At 35.5% G+C, this 25,461-nt stretch overlaps 2 protein-coding genes across 5 annotated transcripts in view; both read right to left on the bottom strand.

The window, feature by feature from the left end:
• Positions 1-13,846, bottom strand: part of LOC117110244 (adiponectin receptor protein-like) — a 25,958-nt gene extending 12,112 nt beyond the window's left edge. Inside the window, exons 1-5 of one of the 3 annotated variants that reach the window (XM_033252871.1) lie at positions 13,789-13,846; positions 13,483-13,673; positions 9,878-10,252; positions 4,000-4,522; positions 1,286-1,469 (exon numbers count right to left, since the gene is read on the bottom strand). In XM_033252871.1, coding sequence (XP_033108762.1) covers positions 1,286-1,469; positions 4,000-4,522; positions 9,878-10,219 — 1,049 coding nt within the window. In that variant the 5' untranslated portion in view covers positions 10,220-10,252; positions 13,483-13,673; positions 13,789-13,846. Of the gene's footprint in view, positions 1-1,285; positions 1,470-3,999; positions 4,523-6,232; positions 6,410-9,877; positions 10,253-13,482; positions 13,674-13,788 lie in introns of those variants that run through there. The other 2 variants (XM_033252872.1, XM_033252873.1) reach the window with 2 other exon arrangements.
• Positions 13,847-14,819: 973 nt separating this feature from the next.
• The window catches only part of LOC117110312 (creatinase-like), a 12,342-nt gene continuing 1,700 nt past the window's right edge, over positions 14,820-25,461 (bottom strand). For both annotated transcript variants that reach the window (XM_033252973.1, XM_033252974.1), the window contains exons 2-6: positions 22,798-22,987; positions 19,861-20,473; positions 19,416-19,530; positions 18,286-18,530; positions 14,820-17,773 (exon numbers count right to left, since the gene is read on the bottom strand). In XM_033252973.1, coding sequence (XP_033108864.1) covers positions 17,574-17,773; positions 18,286-18,530; positions 19,416-19,530; positions 19,861-20,473; positions 22,798-22,980 — 1,356 coding nt within the window. In that variant the 5' untranslated portion in view covers positions 22,981-22,987 and the 3' untranslated portion in view covers positions 14,820-17,573. The remainder of the gene's footprint in view (positions 17,774-18,285; positions 18,531-19,415; positions 19,531-19,860; positions 20,474-22,797; positions 22,988-25,461) is intronic.

Here is a 25,461-nt window from a genome sequence, read left to right as displayed (position 1 = left end):
GGTGGGTGTTCCTAGAATTCTGAAAATGCATTTTGAATTTATGTTTAGGTTGAGTATTATGGCTGAAGTTCCTGTATCGAAATGCTAAATGTTTTGACTTACATACTAGAAGAATTTTAAGTAAACGCCTTAATACAATGTCACTTTGACTACTGTATGGCTGTACATCATGGTTTTGAGGTCAAAACTGCAACCTTACAAACAAGCCAAGGATTACCCAAGAAAAAATAGTTTGTTTTACTTCTGGCGCTGGGCCACGTCCCCATATTGGTAATAAGAAACTTGACAGTGTTGCATACCTTACAGTTAGGGTCAAGCAATGTTCATAACATTTTCTACGAGCAATCAATTCCATACTGGTATGTGCGCAAATTTTGAAAAGGTGTCAAATGTACATAACCACTATACCAGGATTGCTATATTTCATTTTCGTTTTCCTGTTATCAAGAGAATTGGTCATTGTACATTTCACTACAAAGGAATAAAATCAAACTCATTGCCAAATCACATTAAGTCTATTTAATTAATCCTATTCAAAAAGAAAGTTAAAGGACATCTATCTATACTATAGTTTTTATTGCTGTAGGCCTAGTTTAAGTTAAATTTTATAAATGATTGTTGTTTTGTCAGATATAAGTTTCTCAACTTCATGGGTTATCCATGGCAACCTTTTTTAATTTTTCTTTGTTGTTCATTTATCCAAGTCTTTTTAATGAAATTGTATTGCCCATTTTTATGATGTTGTAAATTGAAATTTTAATGTGATGTTGAATAAATCAAAACAAAACGCATGCCTAATAAATATTGTAAATTCTTGTGTATAGGGCATTCCGCATAAGACAATCCTTTAGTTTGAGAAGATTTTTGGACGATCTTTGTACAGTATGTTGGGCATATAATGTGACCTCTCCACCGTCAGAAAATCTTTATGGTCTTGATAATGCATCTAGCTGGCTAAAAATGGAGCCAAATGTAGGGCTAATCTTGCAAATTACTGTTATACCATTTTATGTTCATCAAAATCTTATTTTCCCACACTTAAAATAGTTTTCATTCATACTAACAGTTAGTGGCTTCATTTCAGTATTAAATTTAAAAGTTCAGGACGATCTGCACATAAGATGAACATGATTCAAATGAAATTTTTACTCTATGTGTTGCGCATATAAAAACGATCCCTGCTTTTTCGATTGTAATTTGCAATTTAAAGTCTTGTCCTACTGTATACGAGGCTTGTATACTGTTATAAAAATAATAATGCAATCTTCGCTACTGAATGACTTACTTGCTAAAGAGTTGAGCAGCTTCTCTTGAGTGGCAGTAGCATGTGTGAAAGATCCAAGAGAACCCCATGCAGACAATGGCACCGATGAAGAATGCCATGTACACTGTGATCTCTTGCCACTGGATGTCCGCTAAGATGGAACTCACCAGGTAATAGATCATCAGAGAAAAGAATGCTATACAACCTGAAATGAATTCAAGTAAGAAATATGTACTATAGAATATGGTATAGGGGCATCAGCTAGTTTTGTCCTGGGGGAGGGGGGGAGGTTGGGTACAGAATGGCATGGGGTGGAAAAATTTAGAATGCAGAACTAAATCACTATTCCAATGAAAAAACAACCCAATCAGTGGAACTTAATTTTTACGCCGGGGGAGGGGGTAAGGTGCTTATATGGTGTTTATTCAGATATGTGGTACACCATACTGTACTGTATATATTTAGATGTCTTAAGTACAATGTTTATATTAACATGGGCGGAAACAGAGCGGAAATAAGCTGGAATATGTTAAGTGCAAGGATTAGATTACGGTAGGACAACAATATCCAAACATAATTTAGGAATTGGCTTAAGACTGATGTAACAATAGCCACAGCTTACATTTTTACAGACAGCAGAAGCATCCTTGTATTGTTTTTTACTTGGAAAATAAATGTTATCTTATTTTCCTGTTCCTGTTGCCCTACCAAATGTATTCACATCTTAATATTATTATGTTCTCCGACCTTGATTAGAATCAATAATCACAATTGCCAACCATTTGAAAATATTGATCATAATCAATAAATTATTAATGACAAATGGATGCAAATTATAGATATTGATCAGGTATTGAAAAAAAACCAAATTACTTCAATAACCTTTGTGGATAACTACTGTAGCACAGTAGATGCTACTGACAGCACAGCACGATAGAATTTCCAGCTGTTAATGGCATCCATTTTTAGTATAGCAATTACTCCAGGAAATGGTAGCCATTGTCTTATGTTATTGTTTTAATATGGCTATTTCGCATAATACTTCAATATCCTTCATGAGTATATTTATGTGTCCCACAACAGCTGTGACTAATCCTGTATTCTTAATATCTGACACCAAATGGGCTTGGCTTATCTCACTCCTAAAGGGTACAGGACAATCTGAGATGCTGATACTACTATTAAAATTTACTAATATTAAAAAAGGAAATAATGAAAGCTATTAACAAATGCCAAAATAAAAAGACAAAACAGCGATACTTAAAACTACCTATTTAGATATTAACAGTACTCTTTATGAAATTCAAATGTGATGATTAAATTAGTGTCTTAATATATGGTATTTAATGATAGTCAGATCATTTTTTTAAAAGAAGATAGTATTTCAACTCATGTTTTTAACTCAACAGTATTTATATTGTTCCGTATATTGTATATTAGTCTTTTATGTATATTATTATTTTTTAAGTACATAATCCTTTGTTTTTTATATTATTTAATACCATATTATTTATGTACTGTAATGGGGGGGGGGGTGTTGTGGATGCCCCCCCCCGTTTCGCTATTTTTGTAATAGAAAATTGGCTAATTGGGTAAATATTACTACCATATTCCCAGAAAAAACAAGCAGAGCAGAGATGACCAGTGATGATGATTTAGGCCACAGTGCAGAAACAAGATGATCAGGGACATTCTGTAGGCTGGTTTTGGGAATATGCAAATTGAGAATGCGGAACAATTCCTATTGCGAGAAAAACTTAATAGTCACTTTTAGTACTTTAAATAGTGGAATAAATTTGCCTTCACAGTAGGGGGTGTCCATTCCAATGAAAACTTTTTTAGTATTTTAACCCACTTTATTGGAACAGATCTGCCTTCATGTACAGTAATTCCTCACCTATCTCAACTCAATTCTTCCTTTCTCAATAATAGTTTGTCAATTTCCCTCAATCTTGATCCCGCCTACTCTTTGTGTGAAATTAAAATCGCTTTCTTTTTCTTTTCTATTTTTTTAGGCATACTACTGTAATAGACGGTGACCCTTCCACCAAAGTATCTTTATGAAGCTTAGGAAGTGGAGTTGTTTTTAGTTGTGAGAAAAATTCCTGCTCTTACAGAAATTGAACCCATGACCCTGGGATTAGAAGGCAGGCATCTAGCCCACTGTGTTTCAACTCCACTTCATTGTACGGAGCATTAGAGTATTGGCTTATTGTTAAACTCAAATATATATTGTTGTAATTTTGCAGATACCGTACTAGACCTTGATGGCTTCTGGGGCGTCAATAAATTAAATTGAAATGATGGGGGAAACTAATTTAAACTTTTTTTTTTAAATTTTGCCTAATTTTCTACTAAATACATGTTGTACATGGAAGCAATGGCTTTAAGTAAGCATCACTTTCGAACAATGGTAATTTTGTAGATACCGTACTAGACCTTGTTGGCTTCTTGTGCATCAATAAATTAAATTGAAATGATGGGGGAACTAATTTATACTTTTTTATTTTACTTTGCCTAATGTTCTATTAAGTACATGCTGTACATGGAAACAATGGCTTTAAGTAAACATTACTTTCGAACAATGGTAAAATGTAACCAGTACTTTACATGTAGGAGCTCGCTAGAATTGAGAAAATCTCAATTGTTTTTGAGATCATGATGTAACATATATCCCATGCTGTACACTGTTGTATGAGAAGGAAAAAAAAAGGAAATGTGTTTGTCAAACTTACCCAAAAGATGTGTCCAAATGTTCCCTGTTTCTGTGTGTATCCTGAACATAGATTTAAAACAGACTTTAAATGAAGGTAGTTGAGGCCGATGATAATTATGAAGAAATTCATTGTCTTTTAGCCAGGACGGAAGTAAATTAAAATGTGTGGCTTTCCACACAAAAGCCTCTTTAACTTTGCGTCCATAACGTTTGGCATTCTCCGCCGTGTTAGCTGCTGCTTCTGCCGCCTTATCCTTCATACGACCGGCACGTTCTGCTACCTCATGCGCACGTTCCGATACACGTTCAGCAGCTTCATGCGCACGTTCTGACACTCGTCCCGCTGCTTCATGGGCACGTTCAGACACGCGTCCTGCTGCTTCAGAAGCTCGCTCCTTTGCGCGACCGGCTGCTTCTGCTGCCCGTTTTGCGGCCTCTCCAGCTGCTCGTCTCCCCGCTTTGACCGCTTGGAGTGGAAAAGTGATCATATCAACATCACACTCACTATAAGTAGGATCAATATCAGAATCATATTCATCGCTCTGTGAAATAAAACAATTTAGAAATCATGCTCAACTTATTATATTAATAATTCATCCATTTGCAATCTTTAATTATTCACCCATCTGTGTAAGTTCAGTAGATTCCTCAACTTTGAGCATCTACAATTGTTTTAATTTCCAAGGATAATAACATACAGTACAATTTATAATTTATATAAATCAACAGTAAAATGAATTTTTATATTAAAGGTTTTTAAACCCATGGTAAAACATTATTGACTATATTATATTGTATAGGTGTAATTTTGCCCTACCTGACGTGGAAATGTACCGAATACTCAGTACATTTGAAAACAACTGCGAAAAAATCGCAAGTTGTTCTCGGGTGGGACTCGAACCCACGATCTCAGATCACTAGCCTGGCATCATACCTCTAGACCACCGAGCTTGCGCCTGATGGCCAGGGTTGAATTCGAGTCCAAGTAAGCAGCTGGTACTGCAGTGTTGATAGTAATTGTTATTGTCGTGATGGAATAATAGACAATAACTGGATTTGCGTCAGGAGAAACATGTATATATATTATATGTACATGTATTTATATTATATTGACATGCTAACAATACAGAGTACATTAAAAATTACATCACTAAAATAGTTTAAAAGCCAAAACAAAACATTCTCCAACTGACATCAATAACCATGCAGGGCTACATGAGATGACTAAAGGGTGCCTTATTAATTTTGACTTGATTCCTGAACTACTGCTAAGTTGGATAAAATCTTTGATATTGAATTAAACATTTCATATTTCGCTTAAATTAAATGTACTCTCGTGTAAAATTTCCGGCCCTTCAATGCTGGTTACATCTACAGGTGAATTTTAGGTAATTCCCAGCACTACGGGGACACAACTATGTGTACGTCCCCGGCTCAGTCCCGGCCAGTGACCCGCTATGGCTCGGGTCAAGATTACAATTGACAAGTGCATATAGAACAAAACTGTTTTACTTACATTGTTGGCTATAAAAAATAATTTGGATAATAAATACTGTAAGGGACCATCTATTATTTTCATAATTTTTACAACAGTATAAAACATACTTTAGCAAAGGGGGTTGGGAGTGTTGGCATGTAACCTTTTAATGAAAAAATAAAATGATAATTTCAAAATTAAAAAGTTATCAATTTACGGTACTTTTTCGGGGGGGGGGGGGGGGGGGGGGAGAGGGGGGAGGAGGGGAAGAGATCACTGAAAATAGTATGGTACTGTATGCTTTACACTCTCATGACGACGATGAATATATAATACAGTAAATGACCCTAAATTAACTAACAATATGCATGTATTGATTGATATTAAAACATTCCCTATCACAAGTCTCATTACTATATTTTAACTCAGGAGAGGGGATGGGAGAAGAAAATGAGAAAAATGATGAATCACCAGTTAAACAGTAGTTTAAGTACAGAACAAATTGGGAAGCTAGGTAAACTAACGTATAACTAACATCCTGAGATAAACATTGTAATTTACACAATAATAACCACTCAAGTTTCTGACATTCTGTTAATAAACAATGTGGCATTCAGTCTTTAAATAGCTTCCTGGTTCGACAACCATCAACAAACCAAACAAATACTTTACAGGTTGCTTCAAACTCATGGGAATTTTTTTTCTTATACTTGAAGTATCTTTTTAGTCTTACAATCCTAAATGTTTTATTCCCACTATCATGCAATCTACATACCGAGGATGTTGACGAGGCGCTATAGCGACGTCGTCGCAAATTATCCTGATTGCCAGTATTCTGCATGCTACAAATCTGTTTTACAAATTCAGGAAAAAATTCAGAAGAACTATACAGCAAATTCAATAAAATTTGAGCAGATCACACCATCATACAAACCAAAGAACATGTGAGCAGAATAACCTGGTGGTCTGATGTCTGTATCGTCACACTTGACTGAGTACAAAGTTCATTGGAGGCCATTATGATATACTGTGAGATACAGCATGACCTTCATTTATTGATTAGATAATAAAAATAAACTCATCAACAAAGGTAAGTGCTTGAAGTGAGTTGAATCAACTTCAACCAAACCAAGTGGTCAACATACTGTACCTGAAAAACACTCAAATACTAAACGTGTTTTTTTATTTTTTTATTATTTCCTTTACATCCAACAAGTATAGTTGCCATTTACAGGAAGGAATGTTGCTTTATAAATCAAGTCTCTTACTGAGGCCTAGGGAGAAGAGTTTTTTTGGTTATGAGAAAAAGTTCTGCTGTGACAGGAATTGAACCCAGGACCATGGAATCAGAAGGCATGCATCTTTACTCCACTCAAACTGTTTTATCAGGAACAAATTTATATTTTTACTTTGTCAAAGTCACTTTGACAAATACTGTAAACTAGCTAGGGATCATTATATTAATTTGCTTGTTTTTATTGTCTGAGAATAAGATGTCTGCTACAGTAATGCTGCTTTTGAGGGTGGTTATACAGTTCAATTTCAAATGCCTACAGTATGTTATTGTTAATGTACTTACTTAATAATATCATACTAATAATTATAAATAACTAATAAGTTATCATAAGTTAATAATTAATATCATACTATTACCATTGCTATCTCAAAGCACCCTTAATAAAAAGTAGGATTTGGATTTGATTATTGTAGACTGGGCAGGACTTGACCCTACTGAGGCTAGTTCATAAAAATGTTTTCTAAGAATGATTTCCTGTTGTAGTAGAAACAAGAGCACATTAAAAATTCTTTCTTTATTTTAGTATTTAGGAATACGTGGCGTACAGGTATCTTACAGTAGGAGTCTAATAATAAATAGAATATGGGTGGGAGGGGAGAGATGATGGGAGGGGATGGGGTGGAGAATGGATTTGCACAAAGAAGTGCGAGTACTCGATGATTAAGTGAGGGGAACTACAGTATCTCGCAAAATACTACTTGAGTATATATTTTTTTGCTTTGAACATTATGAAGTGAACCGAATTCATTCTGTTTCTAAACCATTTTCAGATAGATGTTATATTGCAGTAAGCATGCCAGCATAATAACCAGTATTAACCTTTCACACAGCATCTTTGATACCACAATAATGCAGTAATCTTACGCTTTTTCAGTCTGAAAGGGTCTTATAGAATGAGTTTACAGCAAGCCACAGGAACATTAAGCATATAATTAAAAACCCTCTCCCTCATTACTTTTCCAGGCATGTAGATGACAATCTAATAATATTATTATGATGTGCCTTTATCTGTCTGTCTGTAAAATGTTGAATTTTATTGTTCAACTGTTTTTATGGTCCTAATATACAGTAATAAGTAAATTTGCTTTCATTTGTTTTCATTATGAGTCATTGAAACTGGAAGCTCATAATCCCTATATTCTGCTTACTATTATATTTCCCAAGTTCAAAATTATCCAAAGTGCAAAATTTATTTCAGGTTTATACATTTAATAGAAAGCTAAAATTCTTTTATACCTATTTTCAAAATCAACAGCATTAATGCACATTGCCACATCCAGGGTTGTAAAATTAATAAAACTTGAACATCAAAAAATTAAATAGAAAAAAAAAATGTGAATCTGAAAAACTTTGATTTGGCAGCTTCTGCAAATTAATGCCAACTTTGGTGTACTTTAGGTCAGAGGGATCAAATTCAGGCCATGCACACAGTGGTATTGAATATCGACGACCACTACTGTACTAGTGCACGCATCCCAAGCAGGTCGACAGTGTTGCATGTTTTTGTGTCTTTTGCCTCAGGGTAGAGTTGTAGACACTTAGCTATGTCTCACTTGTAAGTTGGGAGAGTAAATCTTGTTTGCTGAATTACTGGATGCACCATAAGCTAAAGATACAAAACATGATGCCATGCCTAAATAAGACCTGTTCTAGAAAGAATTAATAGTCAACAATCTGTGAAGTGAATTACCAAAACAGAAAGCATGGATAGGTTATAATAAGTAGCAAAAAAAAAAAACAAAACTATTTCAAACAGTAGACAAATGCTCACATTGGGGAGCCTACTTTTTAGTGTAAATGTATAGAGTACTATGCTGTTGTGTCACGATACCACGTGATACTATTCTGTTGCTATCAGCGACCAAAAATGCGGTCAACCAGATCCATTGTCTCCACTGGCAATCCATTGATCACAATTTCTAACGTATTTATTAAGATGTTGTATCTTAATTATGCTTTGTAAATTTTAATTGATGATTAAATGTGTGTTCAATAACTAAATATAATGCGAGCTTTTGTGTTTTTAGTACATTTTGAAGGTAAATTATTATTAGGTTTTAAAATGTCTATTCCAGAAAGCCTATTCTAAACTATTAACATTATCAGGGATGTCACCACGCTGGTCGGCGGTGGACGGGCCCGTCCAGCACTCAACATTTCCGACCAGCTCCCGACCACCACTATTATTTCACAAATTGTAACAAAATATTTAGTTTACCTAAACACAATAGACAAGCTAAATTGATACAGACAAGAAGAATACAATAAATGTTTCCGTGGTTACGTTAATTATAACAAAATACTGCACTGCCCTGCTATTCATTGCTAACTTAAGAGCCTAGGCCCAGTTGAGTCATAGCGAACGTCGTGGGCCGGCTTGACATGGTTGCTCTGTACACATTCAAAGGTTAAAGTTAAAATCGTGACCATTCTAGTGTTTTATTATGAGAGCATGGTCCGGGGCAGGAAGATTATTAAAAATTTACGAAACCTGATTATGTTTTATTTCTTTACTTTGTTTTCATTTTGTATTTTAAGTTTTTCACTTTTAATTATAATTGATATATAATGTGTGTAAATGGACAAAAAATAAATGAGTGCACATAAATCAGTGACATACACATTCATGGTGGTAATCGTCAAACATGTGAAATTACGGCAAACAATGCGGCTGGGTACAGTCGGATCGACGCTTTGTCGCTGGAATTTGTTCATTATTATTTTTTAATCTAAAACAAAGCATGTCAACTATTGAATTTAATTAGGCCTACAGTAAGTCCCATCTTCATCTGTTTTGTTGCATTCCTCAAATTCTGGCCTAGGCCTACCTGGGCCTAGCCTAAAAAAATCGCGTCAGCTAGCCTTGGGCCTAGGCCTGCTCGACTTAGGCCTTTTGGTATTTAAGTGCTTTCACGAATTTGGAGCCCCCCCACCGGAAAACGCGGAATGATCGCCGACCGGCACTCCGAAAAGCTGGTGACATCCCTGCATTATGAAGTCATTCAGGTGTAATGAATGCTTTACCAATGGTAACCAACGTCTGCTTGACAACAAAGGGTGCCACCTGGTATTGTGATGACACGAGCACCAAAAAAAACCTAAACCCTTTAAAAAATGGCTTACCGGCACTTTTCTATACTTCTGGCTACCATCACTATCAGAATCTGGACACACTTCAATTTCATCTCCAGTCTCTTCAATGCATCTTTTCGGTTTCAATGGGACAACTTCTTCCTTTATGGCACTGATGTCAAAAGTAAGGTTTCCTTGTGAAGTTTCAAACTTCGCCAATGGAGCTTTCCCGATCAAATCCTTCGGGATCATGTTGCTGTCCGGATTTTCAGATTCACTGGGATTGACTTCTTCTTGCTCAGTGCTGTCAGATTTTGACAGACCAGCGTTGCTGGCAAAATTCCGTTTACGTAGCCCACTTAGGCATAGGCCTTCTTCATTTACAACACTCATTAAATAATGTCCTCTTACAGTAGGAGAATTGACCTGCAATAAAAAAAAGGCTGTGGCTTGAAATATGGTCCAGTTACGATATTTTTTATTCCGTTTGTCAGAATCTGAAATAGAAATAAAATGTTTGACCTAATTAACCAACAATATTTGATATTTTATTATTATGTAAATAGATTTTAAAATGTTAGACTTAATTGGATTATTTTAAATCTAATCCATCCCATCATTTTGCTAAGAGGGTTTGGTGATAATGTAATATATTTGGAGAGGGAGAAGGCACTTTTAATATCTAAAGGTACAATAGGGTATTCTGATTGGTGGAGATGAAAATGAGGAATAAAATAAACTTAAAGAAGTGTTCTTCTGACATGCCGTAATAGTGCATTATGAGAGTAAGACTGTGAATTTTAGTTTAGAATCAAGCGCCACCAGTCAACACCTTTGCAATCATTGGAACAATAACCTCGGCCAAAATAAAAATGGGGTACAACTTGTGTTGCACTCTATAATGGATCAATGTCAGTGAGGCTGACGGATAAGTTAAAACCATAACTTGGTGGCTTCATTCCTAATTTTAATTCCTTCAAAATATCTACGAACATGCTTACCGATATGATGCTCTACACACGTAATAATTGTGCCTATATGTATTTCAAATATTATTTTTATTATGATGGACTTGGTTAGGCACGCTACGATGCGTTACTCACTAATTACTTGTGTCAGTTTAACGCGATTGAGTGCATTGTTGACAAAAGGCTTTATACATTAATTCCTAAAAAAAGCCTTTTGATTGTTTGAGTAGTTTTTTTTTCATGTCAGTCACGTCGCTCAGGGGTAGAAGTTGTTTACCGTTTTCAAAGTTTTCCAAGATCGCTCACTATATTTCGATATTTTGAGCTTCTACAAATTACAGTAAAATAGATCGTTTTTTTTTTTCAGAGAATTGCAATTAATAATGTTCAAACCATCCAGAGTTTATGTATTTGCCAAATATGAATGTAATACGATATTTCGCAATAGTATTTTTTCGTCCGCAAACCTGATGATCAGCCATGGATTGGCCTGTGTACTCGTTGTCGCACGATGATCTGAAGGAAGTGCAACACATAATCGGCAATATTTTTGGTGTAAATGAAGTAATTTGTGTTTGAAAAGTGAACTAAATGTTATTTAAAGTGTTAAAATATACTTTCAGCTCTTCATTATCGAAATACCAAGGATTAAATTGAATATTAAAAACACAGGATAATTTCGGGAAAACTGCGAGGCTGTTGGATTCTTCCATGCGAAGATTACGTCACGCATATCGGCCAAAGCAAAACAGAGTGACAGATATCTTATTAAAATCTTGTTAAAAGCAACTTGCTACACACTCGCTCAAATACTTCAAATGTTTATAAAACCGTAAACATTTGCTCGATTTCGTATAAAGTTTTATATGTTAGTGAGAATTAGGAGTTTTTTGTGCTGTTTTAGGGGTTTTTTTATATACAAGTTTGTATTTAAATTGTTATGCCTAAAGGCTGGTTTTCTGTTGACTTAAGAAGTCAGAATTTCTTACGATTGCGTTGGTTTAGCAAAGAAAAATTAAATTTGACATGAAATCGGTTGTGATGTTTGTTTTGCGAAATCCACGTAACAGGCAGTAAAATCGTCTTCTTATAGATTTTATTTAGGCCTATACATTCGTAAATTATCACTGGAGTATTGTGATTGATCTGGTCAGCAATAAAGGATCAGGGTTTTTTTGGGAAGTTTGAGATTGAGGATTACAATTAGATTTAATCAATTAAATTTATTTTACAAGATAACTCTACAGTTTTGTTTTAACGTATAGCAAGATACATACAAAATTTTGTTCCAGTTGCATAAAAAGTACCAAACAATTAAAGACATATAAAATATAAAGTATGATATATCCTACTTTATATTTTATATGTCTTTAATTGTTTGGTACTTTTTATAAAATATAAAATATATTAATTAGAGTAAATTAAAAAATAAAATACACTTAGAATATATAATATATAGGCCTACTTAATATGGTATTGCCAGTTGTTAAATTGTCTGGTAATTCCAACAAACAACTTTATCTACTGTACTTTAGAGTATTCCTAATTGTAGCTCCTGTCTATATTAAACAACCTGAACCTAATACAGTATTGTATAGGCCTATGATATTTTGAGAATTGACACACTAAAATCGATGAGATAGTTAGCAAATCTAGATTTGTAGGACCTAGAGTATCTGTATAGGACTAGGCCTAGAGTCTTTTGTGTTTAATCAACGGCGAAACTGTCCTCGAATTTCGTTGTGTTATTTTTTAATGAGGAAACCAGAGAGGAATTGAGGAATGTTAAGATATTGCAATTGTACAGAAAAATTCAACTGGACGTAACAGGTACAGTATGCAACGATGTTAGGCCAGGATTTCGCTTTTGTGTATACTATACACAGTTGAGCGTCGGAGGTAGACCGGGTAATTGTTTTGCGAACACGCCACATTCTTACCTTCTTATTAATTTTTTTTTTTATCTCGCCCACCAATGCCATGAAGTCTCATGAAAAGACATTTTAATTCATCCCACAATTAATTAAAATAAAACCCATTTAATTAATCTGTTTTACTGAACTGTTTATCACCGATACATCAGTGAGCGATAAATAAAGTGTGTCCTGTCTAATGAGATTAGTTTTTGTACTTTGCATCTCGCACACGGCTGTCGATCGAGTAGGCCTGAGATATGTTTGTTTAATTGTCAAAATCTCAGTCAGAATAATTTTTTTAACAAATCTGAAATAATGCCATTGAAATATTATATTTCACAAGTGTCAATACAATGGAAAATATCATGTCGGCCATTTTTACGTATGACAACAGAACCTAAATCGAAGTAAGGCTAGGCCTTGCCTAGCAGTGTTGCTAGGCTAATGTTTCCGGTGCCTACTACTGTATATTTCTTCGCAGACCTGTCACAAAATCAAACATAATAAATTCATCCGTGATTATATTTTTTGTGAGGAACAAAAAAAAAATCAAATTTCAATCTTACTTTACATTTTTTTTTCATTCTTAGGAATGTTTAGCATTTCCATATTACAGTACATTTATAAATCTTTTTTAACAATCTGATTTTTTTTCTAAGAACTAAAATTTTGCTGGAAATGGGGTTTCAACTTGGTTGGTGCACACTCTGACTCACGACTTGAAACTAACCAACTGTGTTTAGAGACTTGACTAGGCTAAGAGTTGGCCTACCTAGAACAATGAAATGTTCATTCGGTCGAATTTTTACAGGCCTTGTGAAATACTGCGTATATAGTAGTAAAACCTGTACAGCAGTACCCAGCGGTTGCCAAGCTCTTCTCGCCTCTAGCAGCCTGCCTTTTTTAGCCTACAGACAGGTTACAGTAGGCCTGCCTGGTGAATGACGAGGTGCCTAGCTAGGCCTAAAAAAGAGAGAGAAAAGTGGTGATATCTTTGAACATATCCTAAGGTTTATGTTGTAGAAAGCTATGTTACTGATAACAAATATCATATGAAAACGTCATAGAGTGTTCATACCTTATCTAAACTTGGTTGTTGATGGATCAATCAATTCTACAAACATTAAATAAACTCTCTTCCGAGATGTGTATAAGAGACAGGATTATTATTTTTCTAAAGGACGTCTTTGTAGATAATATTTTGAGTGTCTTTGCTGTCTCTTATACACATCTCTATTAAAAACAATTAAAACCAAAGAAAAGATTACCATTAAATAAAAAAGGTCGGGTCTTCATTGATTAAAATGTGACGAATTAACGATAATTGAAAACAATTCTAATTTTAATTTCAATCATTTACGCGAGCACGGAATTTACGCGAGCACGCACGCGTGAAAATATTCGATTATATATGAATTCTTATACGCTGTCCATACAAAGTGGTGTTATTATAAAATATAGTTGTAAACCCAATTAAGTGTGTGAAATTAATATGCAATGTACGTAACACATATACTTTGCATGTGTTCACCGGGAAGATTATGAAACAAAATGGACGGTGTGTACCACGTGACTTTCGTAAACCAAGGAGCGGAATGTCGCAACTCTTTATATATATGGCTCTGTGTCATAGAGTCTATGAATTCCCTAATTGGATGCATGGTGTAATCGTAGTCAATATATTTCATGGACTCTCGTAAATTTTGAATATTTTAAAATATTATAATATTGTTCAACAATTTCTTGTACTGTATTTTTTGCTTTAGCAAGACCAAAAACTCAAAAAAGGTCTGTCTGTATGGTGTTGTGTACACAGTAGGCCTAGGGTGTCCATCCAATAAGAATTCTAAACATTCGACTTGCAAACTAATTTTTTGACAGGTGGATATTAAATAGTATTTTACTTTCAATATTTCATTAAAAACAAAAATTACGATTTTTTGATGTTTACTTCCAGAGTTATGGCCCCAGAAAGATGGGGGAAATATAGTAATTTTGGCACGGACAAGGTAAATAAATAGCGCCCTCTATCGATGGCTGTGCAGAATGTCATAAATTAGGTGTTAATTAATTGTATACAGTAATTAATGCCATCAGAATACAAATAAATACATTTATGGAATCTTTATTTGCCTTCATGTACGTCCTCACCTTTCTCAACTCATTTATTCCTTTATCAAAGTCATTCAGATATGACATGGTTACATATATGAATCGATAAACAATAAAAAATAAAATAAATTATTACTTTTGTATTGTTATAGCCAGTTATATTGAAATCACGCAAACATCGCATTAGCTGAGAAAAATGTCATCTGGTTTGTTTGATCGTGTTTTCCTTTCAAATATTGTACATTTTCTATATTTTAATGGAATTTCTGAAGAGTCATTCAATCAACTGACCGATCAGGTCGAAAGACGCGCTTTGACAAACACTATTATAACACACGTGTTCCACAAACGTAGGCCTACGTGTTGCGTAGCCCTGTTGACGCTTCAAAATGTCATTCCTCTATAGTCTCTACTCGAGCTCATCTAAATAATAGCTCAAAAACCACAGTAGGCCTAATGTAACTGTAAAATATTAGCATATTTAATCAGATCTGTTATATTAAAGACAGAAGAAACATGCCAGAACAGACGTGACAGAAATTTTCAGGGGCGGATCCAGCGGGTGTCCACGGTCCCCCCCCCCCTCACTCTCGTCAATGCCGCCGAAAAATAAAAATAGGGAGAAAAAAATTGAGAAGAGTTAAAGTGAGGAAAGAGGGAAAAAACAAGAGTAGGCCCCAACCCATGAGTTCAATGGCGCGTGGAAAACTCGAGAGCTCCATTATGTTACCACTCCCATAGAAAAATTCTATTTTCTATCGATTTCATAAATCAGGATGTAAAAAAGGCCAAGTGACGGGGACCTAAGACTGAGGTTTTTATCCATTATTACGGACTGAAGAGTACCCGTCTATAAAACATACTCAGCCATGGCGTAATACCTATGCGCTCTAGTGCGGTGCCCTAGTACACATTGGTCCAGTAAAGTAAAGTAACATTCATTTCTCAATCATAATAAATTCAAAACTTTTAAATTATATATAATAGAGTATAAATGAACGAAATTTATCAAGGTTCAAAATAAAAAGCTTGTATAAATTGGAACCAAAATTCAAATATATAGCCTAAGATTCAAATTATTGTGCGGTAAGTAGTAAACGGCAAAAGGCCAAAATATTCTGGCTCCCGTACACATATCGCCAGTGGCTTATCCACGGGCGCCCTACTAAGTAGGCATACAGATGCAGTCATAATAAGAGAGTATTTTTTTTTTCTGATATTTGATTATTCATGATATTTAAATATAATGTTCCTCGTGGCTGCTAGATTTAGTATTTACATAATAGGATCGAGTCGATCGCTTGTCCAAGGGTACCTGCGCTGCCTATGGGACGTTTAAGGGATAGACTCATTAAAATTTATAGGGCTTAGGGGAGGGGAGAAAATTAATATCTGTGTCATGTGACAAATATACGATTACTTTTGTAGTTTATTTATTTTCTTCTGTGTTTTGGCTAAACCTACACATTAGCTCCAATGCTTATCTACTAGATAATCTACAATCTTCGCTAATTGCTCCTCCTTACTCCTCCTCCAATTAATTATCTCATTACTTGTATTATTACGAAACATATGAGAAATAAATCGTGGCTGTCAATTGGCATTCCCATGAAGTTGTGATACGCGACTTACTGAAAGTTGTGTTTTAAAATTATATGTTTGTACATTTTTACTTATGTTCGAGCAAGTGTTTGCAGATGCCTTCAAAGTTCCTGTTCCAAGACGGCAGAAGAAGACAGGGGAGCTTTCTTCACTTACCTACATTTAGTATTAAGTAATGTTAGTATTACCGCACTGGTTTATCTCTTTATTGCATTATGGTTTAATTAAAAATTATTACTTAAGATGATACCACCACCTGGCATTATTGTTCTGTTGTGTGTCGAGAAGCGCTTTTATGATGCATTTGTGAAATTCAAGATTCCCCTTTTTGACGTTAATTAAGACCTAATTACCGGTATATTATACAGTATAGTATTATATTGCCGGTGCAGCACAAGACTTCCTCTTGAATCCAGTTTTAGTTTTAAAAACAAACCCAGTTTTAGGACAAGGAACTAAAATATTTTATCGCACCTATTGTAGAAGGCACCTCCATGATTCATTTATGATGGTTTATAAAAGTATCAATCCAGATATCTTTTATAAAAGTTATACGTATACTCGTGACAAAGAACGAAATATCCAGTGCGCCCTCTATAGAGTAATGAGAAGCTCACGAAGGTTGCAGTATTAAATATACCATGGAGGAATTAGTTTAGAATACTGAGGCACTTTACGATATATAATACTCAGGGGCGGATTTAGGGGTTCCCCTATTTTTGGAAAGTAAAAGAAAAAAAATAAAGAAAAAGAAAAAAATTGATCGCTCAAAACGCCTCAGAGGTTATTTTCGGAAGTCTCGAACACAAACAAATTTCCCCCGGACCCCCTAGGCTAGAGTTATATCAATCGGTACCACTTTCGCTCCCCTAGGCTAGAGTTATATCAATCGGTACCACTTTCGCTCCCCCCCACCCTTTTTGGACATCTCTGGATCTACTCCTGATACTCATCAAATAGATAAAACATAAGTTCAGTAAGTTTAGCAGAGCCGGTACAGTGTATAATCATCTTTTAATCGTCTCAACGCGACAAGACTGTTCAGCAATCACCACAATCAACAAATAATATATACTGATTATAGGCGGCCTACAAGTTGCAGACACTAAGCAAACAAGCAGTCTGATACTTCGGCAAATGTGTTCGACATTACTTCTTGATAATCATGTGTTCTGGTCCGTATGGAAAATGAGTAAGGGTTTTTGCACCATCTTTGGTGACGACGAGGATGTCATGCTCGCGGTACCCTCCTGCACCTGGCTGTCCGTCCGGCAACATGACCATTGGCTCCATAGACAGTACCATATTTGGTTGTAAAACAGTTTCAATATCTTCACGAAGTTCAAGAGCTGAAATGAACGAAAAATGAAAGTAAATAATAAACAAAATAAAATTCCATGGCGGATAAGTGAAACTCGGCCGACCAGCTGACGCAGTCTGACCTACGCAGAGCAGAGCCAATGATTGCGTTTGCGTCAGAAGTGTGCTAGTGTGGACTGTCACTGCGTCTACGACGGTAGTACGGACGGTCGTACGACCGTCGACTGACGAATCCAATTCCGCCACCTTTGAAAGCTAGAAAACGCGACGCCATATGCTGGTTGTCGCTGGCAGTCTGAACGGATCTTCATTAAAAACGATCCGTTGCGCGCGCGTCGTGGCGTTGCGTTCTCCATACAATCACGACCGTCGACGACCGTCGGACGAGGCCGTGACAGAGTTCATTTTCTTTGACCACCCAATACTTGATAAACTTAAAGACAAAACTAAAGTAAACTGAGTGGAAACTTCAACTGTATTAGGAGAACATTAAAAGAGCGAACTAGGTATATCGACACGATATGTCTAAAAAATGCATCACCTGCTTCTCGTCCGTAATAATGACACAACACACCAAATGAGTGACCATACCCAAATGTGCGGTATTGCAGAAGGTCGTGCTTTTCGTAAATCATGTTTAACTTTTGAGCTATTTCTTTGCATTTGATTCCGGGCTTGACTAGTTTTATACCGGCCTCATGAACCTCACAGTTCGCCTCCCATATGCGCAGGGCTTCATCTGATGCGTGATCTAGGAACAAAGTTCGTTCCAGACCTGCAAAATATCTGGAAACATGGACAAAGAAGTTAAACACACCTTTCGTATTAAATTGTATTTGTGTTTTAATGTTAGAGATTTGAAGCCGTCCCCACCCCTAAATCCGCCCCTGTAAACTATTGTAAAATGTATTTCCAATTAGCTTTTTAATTATTATTATGTATCTATTTTTAGGCAAATTTGTATTTGTGTTTTAATGTTAGAGATTTGAAGCCGTCCCCACCCCTAAATCCGCCCCTGTAAACTATTGTAAAATGTATTTCCAATTAGCTTTATAATTATTATTATGTATCTATTTTTAGGCAAATTTGTATTGGTGTTTTAATGTTACAGATTTGAAGTCGCCACCACCCCTAAATCCGCCCTGTAAACTATAGTAAAATGTATTTCCAATTAGCTTTTTAATTATTACCGTATTATGTATCTATTTTTAGGCAAATTTGTATTAGTGTTTTAATGTTACAGATTTGAAGTCCTGTTTTTATTGTTATTGTATATTACATTTTATTTTCTAAGTGTAAGCGAAATAGGGCAATAGGAGACCTACTAGGATTTTGGTTCACTTTTAGGAATCCTGTCTCGGCCTATGTCTTATATTTATTTTGTATTGTATCATGTATTTGTTTTTGTGTATTCTATTTAACCAAAATACAGTGAAATAAATTAAATTAAATAAAAAATTTAAAAAAATAAATAAAATAATATAAAATGTGTTAAATACAATTCTCATCAAATTTCAGATATATACACGAGCAAGCAAGGCGGGTCGTGGGTAGTTTTAAAATATTTTGTTTTTGTTTTTGTTTTTTTAAATTAAAATTGTATTTTATTAAGGGGAATTGAAAATAAATGGAAGGGAGATACACGTGTTGAGTTACTGTAGAGTGACATACCCCGCCATCATAGGGAAACAGTTCAAGATGCAGATGTCGCCTTTTTGTACTTTACGACTGGTGACTGGGTTGTGGGCACCATCACTGTTTATACCAGATTGAAACCATGTCCATGCTAATTGTAAAGAAAAATTCACAACGTCAAAATTGCAGAAGACGTTAGTTAGGATTTATGCAAAATTAGTATCAATATGAATATAAGACAGAAATTAAATATAAAGTATTATTTCATAATTTATTCATTCTTTTATTCGAATCGACAATAAAAATACAAAATGGATTCGGTGAACTTAAGGACTATAAACATTTTCGGAAAACAATGTGGTCACGTAATACTCCGTCACTCTCACGATTAACACAATAAAGAATTTTCGCCGACGATATGGTATATATGTCGAAATAAAAAAAAACATGTTAACAATTAATTTGAACAGAAGTTACTTACTGTCCTGAAGTGCAATATCTGGCCGACTTTTAGCAATCTCTCTCACCATAGCCTGAGTTGAGTGTAAAGCTATCTCATGTTCGCTAACACCTTCGGCAAGTGCTTCAATGACCGCTCCCCCACCGATTTCGGCAATCCGAGCCCCTTCTGTAATGTGTGCTATCTCTTCATCAGATTTAATCATACGCAGGTACATCGTTGATTCCGCAATGTCCACCAACTTGCTTTCTGGCAGTGCATTATGAAGTTTGTTGTAACTGTCCAAACTTATGTGGTCGAATTCACAGCCAATTTTCCCCTTTAATTCGCCGAGCTCATGATTTACGCCTGTAAAAAAGTTGTCCCGTTGCCAGTCCGTGTAAACTAAATTATCACCATTGACAGTACGACGCCACGGGTACCCACCATCGACGTTAGCAGAAATTGAAACAATTTTATCATGCGTCACCACCAAGCCGTATGGGCGTCCTACCTCGCAATACATGAAATCGGAATAATAATTGATGTTATGATGTGACGTAAACAGCACGCCATTGATGTTTTTATTTTCCATTTCTTTGCGAAGTTTGCTGATCCTTCTATCCATTTCGACTTCAGAAAACGTGCCCCTGGCCTAGTACAGAGATTAAAATGTATATTTAACCAGAGAAATAATAACAGTGCTCGAATATGAACATAGGCCTATAATGTAATAATGTTCGTTTATATCGGTAATACGAAGCTATTCTAATTTGAATATTACAAATACATAGTGAGTAGTCAGTACAAGGATTATATTTATGCTAAGAGATATGGGGAATATACGTTGCTATGGTTCCTACCATTGTCTAACTTAGGTGTTAATATTGCTTAATTGTTACACAATAGATACTTTTTTCTGTGTCTACATGAAATTACCAATTCATTTCTGTTATTTAATGTGCCTAATTTTGGTTTACAAATATGAAATACTTTTCCATCAGGCACAGATTACACTTTTTTTGAAATTAAGCTACAGTTGTATGCCTAATATGAAACAGATAATTGCAAGCCACAACAAGACGCTGCTGAAAAAAGAAACTGATCTGACCGCACAAACTACTGGTAATTGTAATTGCAGAAGAAATGTAACATGCCCATTAGAAGGAAACTAATTTGTATTATGAATATTAAAATTGTCAGGATCTGTGTAAATAGCTAGGCCTATCCACTTAAGCCCACATACCGGTATGTCTCTAGAAGAAGTTCAGAGAAGAGTTACTAAGATCTTGTTTTCCAAAATCCACTGGCAGGCTTCATTACCACGAGAGACTTACTCGTCTTAATATTGTATCTTTTAAACACCATTTTCAGTTTTTAACGATATCATTCATTGCTAAGTGTCTTTATTGAATTTTCAAAATCAATCGTTTTAGCCTTATTTCAATCAGTTTCAATCATGGAGGTATTATTGAGAAGGAGATCACTCGGCAACAGATCCCTTTGACGCGACAAACCTATGTGTTTCCCGCTTTTGGATCGCGCGCGGGCGTATTACCCTATAATTCACATTTTTTTCGTTAGCAACAACTTGGTAACGATATATATTAACAGGGGGCATTTTTACCTAATCCATCCATTTAACCATCAATCAGGTACAGTACATTGCTGAAATGAGTTACCGTGCTCTGCATAAATAGGCCTACATTTTCATGTTTAAGACAGAATAGCACCGGCCATCGTCCTGGGATTACTGTATTTTCTCATTTAATAGCAAGTTAACATTTCTATAATTATTAGTAAAAGCTGTAACTGTAAAGTTTAATATCATCTATCAGGATTTTTTTCGTTCCGTTCTTGTCCAACGCATAGCGTGTCTCGCTCTATACCACCCTGCTGGTAGAGATCTAGTTGGCACAATGGAACAACCGGTAGCGTCCTATTGTCTTGAATAGATAGCTATTATAAACATTATTGTACATGATCAGGTACGATAAATAATTTGTATTATGAATATTAAAATTGTCAGGATCTGTGTAAATAGCTAGGCCTATCCACCTAAGCCCACATACCGTTATGTCTCTAGAAGAAGTTCAGAAGAGTTACCGTACTAAGATCTTGTTTTCCAAAATCCACTGGCAGGCTTCATTACCACGAGAGACTTACTCGTCTTAATATTGTATCTTTTAAACACCATTTTCAGTTTCTAACGATATCATTCATTGCTAAGTGTCTTTATGGAATTTTCAAAATCAATCTTTTTAGCCTTATTTCAATTAACCACAGACATAGTGACCATCTTAAGTTTTAATTTTTTCTCGAAACAATGCTCATAAATTCTCTGTCTTTAACTCTTTTCTTTAACTTTTACATTTTAAATGAAAATTTAAAAAGATGGTTAATTTATAATTATCTATTTTTATACTCGAATGTTTTATGTATTACTGAACTGTATGTGCTGCCAGGGAAGTCCCGTGACAGTAACTTTGCGTTGCTTTTGGCATCCGGCCAGTCAGCTTTTCGATTATCAGTTGAGGGGCGCTAACTAGCAAAATAAGGTGATTTTTATCTACTTGACCGTAATTTTTTTGGGCGATGGGGAGAGGGGTGGCGGGTATTTTTTAGATGGTGTGCGCCCCCCCCCCCACCAAAGAACTCATACTCCGCTGATGCTTAAAGATAACGATAAAGAAAGGAAAAGATAGCTGGGATAAAGATAATAATTGCATACGATTGAATGTAGCATCATGTTCCGCTCTGAATTTAAAATTGTATACCGTTGTACAGTATGTGTTTATTTAAAATAAATTTTTAAAATAAATTTTTATAACTAAAAGTGATTAAAAAATAAATATAAAGTTGAATAATGTGGGTTACCACCACAAAAGAAAAAAAAGCTAGGATAAAGATAGTAGAATAACACATAACTCCTCACCACTATACTCCCAGTGGGAGAGTGTGACTTCAAAACTTAGCTACCTTTTCTCCGTTTCTGAGTGTGGCTAGCTGGGGCATGTTCTTGGTGGGCCATGGTTCTGCATAAGCCAAACGCCTACTGGAATCGATGCTGTATTTGGCGATTGCGCTGGTCGACCACAACATGTTTCTTACTGAAACACCTAATTGCCAACCATATTTTAGACGGGAAGCCAGATTGATCATTGGTAATCTGTAAAACAAAATATTATATTATAAATAAAGTAATAAGTAGCTGGTATATATAAATAAGCGGTTGGCGCAACGGTTGTGCAACCTTCAGATAGGGGGATGGAAACCTTCGTTGTGCAAGTCGCTTGTGTCCTTAGGCAAGACATTTTATCTGCGTTTGTCTCTCTCCACCCAAAGGTATAAATGGGTACCGGCATATGCTGGAAAGTTAAAACAGACTGTTGTGTGGGAGGAATGGTGAACCCCCACCCATAGCCTGGCACAGTTTGGCCCAAACGGTTGCCAGTATCACGGTTACAATGGTACTGGATCATAAAAGTGGTTTTACTGTTATTCAGTTTTTTCCTTTACGACCAAAAGGTCATTATTATCTCAAAATATTACAAACAATAATATAAACATTTCTTATAATAATAAAACAATAAACAATAAAAAAAAATAGAGTAAAAAAAAAAACAATAACCGCGGAATTATTTTTTTTAAAGCTCATTTCTTAAAATACTTTTAGAGTACATACGGTGTTTTCTTCTCACTTTTATAGTATAACTCAGTAAAAAGGGGGATAATTAGCTAAATAAGGTGATTTTTAACTACCCCGGTACTTGACCGTGATTTTTTGGGGGTCGACTGGGGAGGGGGGTGCGAGTAATTTTTTTGGGGAGGGGAACGTGCACCCCCTCACCCATTCCCCTAGATACGCCACTGGATCATTGTTGAAGAGAAGAAAAATACTGGCATATTTTCCATATTATAGCAGCATGTTAAATACTTTGCGATTAGCATTATTCTATTAAGAGATATAAAGCAGAGACCATCAGTATTTATTAATAAGATAATGTCACAAGTTGATAAGTAAATAGACCAGTTAGGGCCTAATAGCAAAATAATTTTTAAAACTTAACACCAGAGTGGTTCAAATTTAGTAGACCACATGAAAATAGAAATGTTCAATATAATAAATTTCGCCACCATGGCAGAAATTGTAGTTTTTAACTTAATTCCTAATTTATTTAACAATATTCTAGTTGGACAATAGTTATGTAATACAGTATTTTCCAATTTGTACAATACACACGTGAATCAGATTTAACGACATTGATAGACCTTTTCTAGACATTAACTAGACAATAAGAAAAAATATTTAAAAACGGACTAAAATTGTGTTGGATATAGTGGAACCCACCTCACCTCTTCTGGTTGCTGGCTGAATTATATTTCCCTTGTGCGTGCCATATCAACATTAATTTTTCACTTTACCTTGGCAAACTTTGAATTAAATTGATCGTTGATGGCGTTGTGCTAGGTGGTTATTGATAAAATAGTAATAACAAGAGACTTTACTTGGATTACTTCCAAGTCAACACCATACAAAAATAACGCAAATGTAAAATAAATGATTGCAGCATTCTACTTCAATTTGTTCTGCATACGTACCGTATTCTTCTTTTCATGAACTGATGAATCCTAAAGAGGAAAGAGGGTCCAGGGGTCCTCCCCCGGGAAAATTTTGAAAATTTCGATCCTTAGATGGCAGGAAATTAGCTTTATTCTCGACATCTGAGCTGTCTTTTAATGACTTTAAATTCTTGAAATTTTAAGGTTTTCCCCCTCTTGAAAACGGTCAACGGTAACGGCAAACTTTATCATTCTTAATACAGTAAATACTAGTAGGCCTATTATGCATGTATATAAAGTGCATCGCATACACATTCTTCTTTCCATGAATCGATGAACCACAAAGAGGAAGGGACCCCACCCCTCCCACAAAGGGGAAAAAAAAAACATCCGCCAATGTGAATTGCGAGAAATAACTCGGTCGGGGACTGCATAAACACTTTCCTTCCCCTCCCTCTTTCTTTTCTTGCATTTATTTCCGATCATACAAAAGTCTCCACTCCATATAGACATTATATATTTTCAGCCACAAAGTGGGGGAGGGGGAAACCTATAACATTACAAAAACAAAATATGTATTTGCACAGACACAGTATACTGTAGTTGAGCAGCAAAGCGAAACCATTGCAGTTGTTATGACCAACTCCCTGATCAGTCTAGTAGTAGAGTATCAGTCAGTATCGTAAATTTAAAACTCAGTAGTCGGTAGTACGCTACTCCCGGACGCATGCCTCCCGGACGGACCCAACGAACGCGAATTTCGCCTCCAGAGGACAGGACCGGACAGTATTGAGTACCTGGCCAAAACCCTTTTCAATGTGTGGTAAAAACAAATAAATAAAACCACAGAAAGGCAGCTGCAGTGTGCGCATAAGGATTTATTATATATTCAATCAATGGACGAATTCATTTTTATTATGGTTGAATTCAGATTAAAGTTTTTTTTTTCTTCTAAGGTCAAAATTATGCTAAATTATGCTAAATTTGTCTAAAATTATGCCAGTACATATGCTAGATGCTAAATGGGTCTAAATTAGTCACGTGACGCCCATCGCTAAAGCCCTCTTCAATGGCGCTGTG

Source organism: Anneissia japonica, unplaced genomic scaffold (genome assembly GCF_011630105.1).
Source record: "Anneissia japonica isolate Jap-2015-1 unplaced genomic scaffold, ASM1163010v1 scaffold673_len1821605_cov196, whole genome shotgun sequence".
In the NCBI taxonomy this organism is placed as follows: Eukaryota; Metazoa; Echinodermata; class Crinoidea; order Comatulida; family Comatulidae; genus Anneissia; species Anneissia japonica.
The sequence above is the reverse complement of the archived record's forward strand: the minus strand, read 5'-3'. Positions and strand labels throughout refer to the sequence as shown.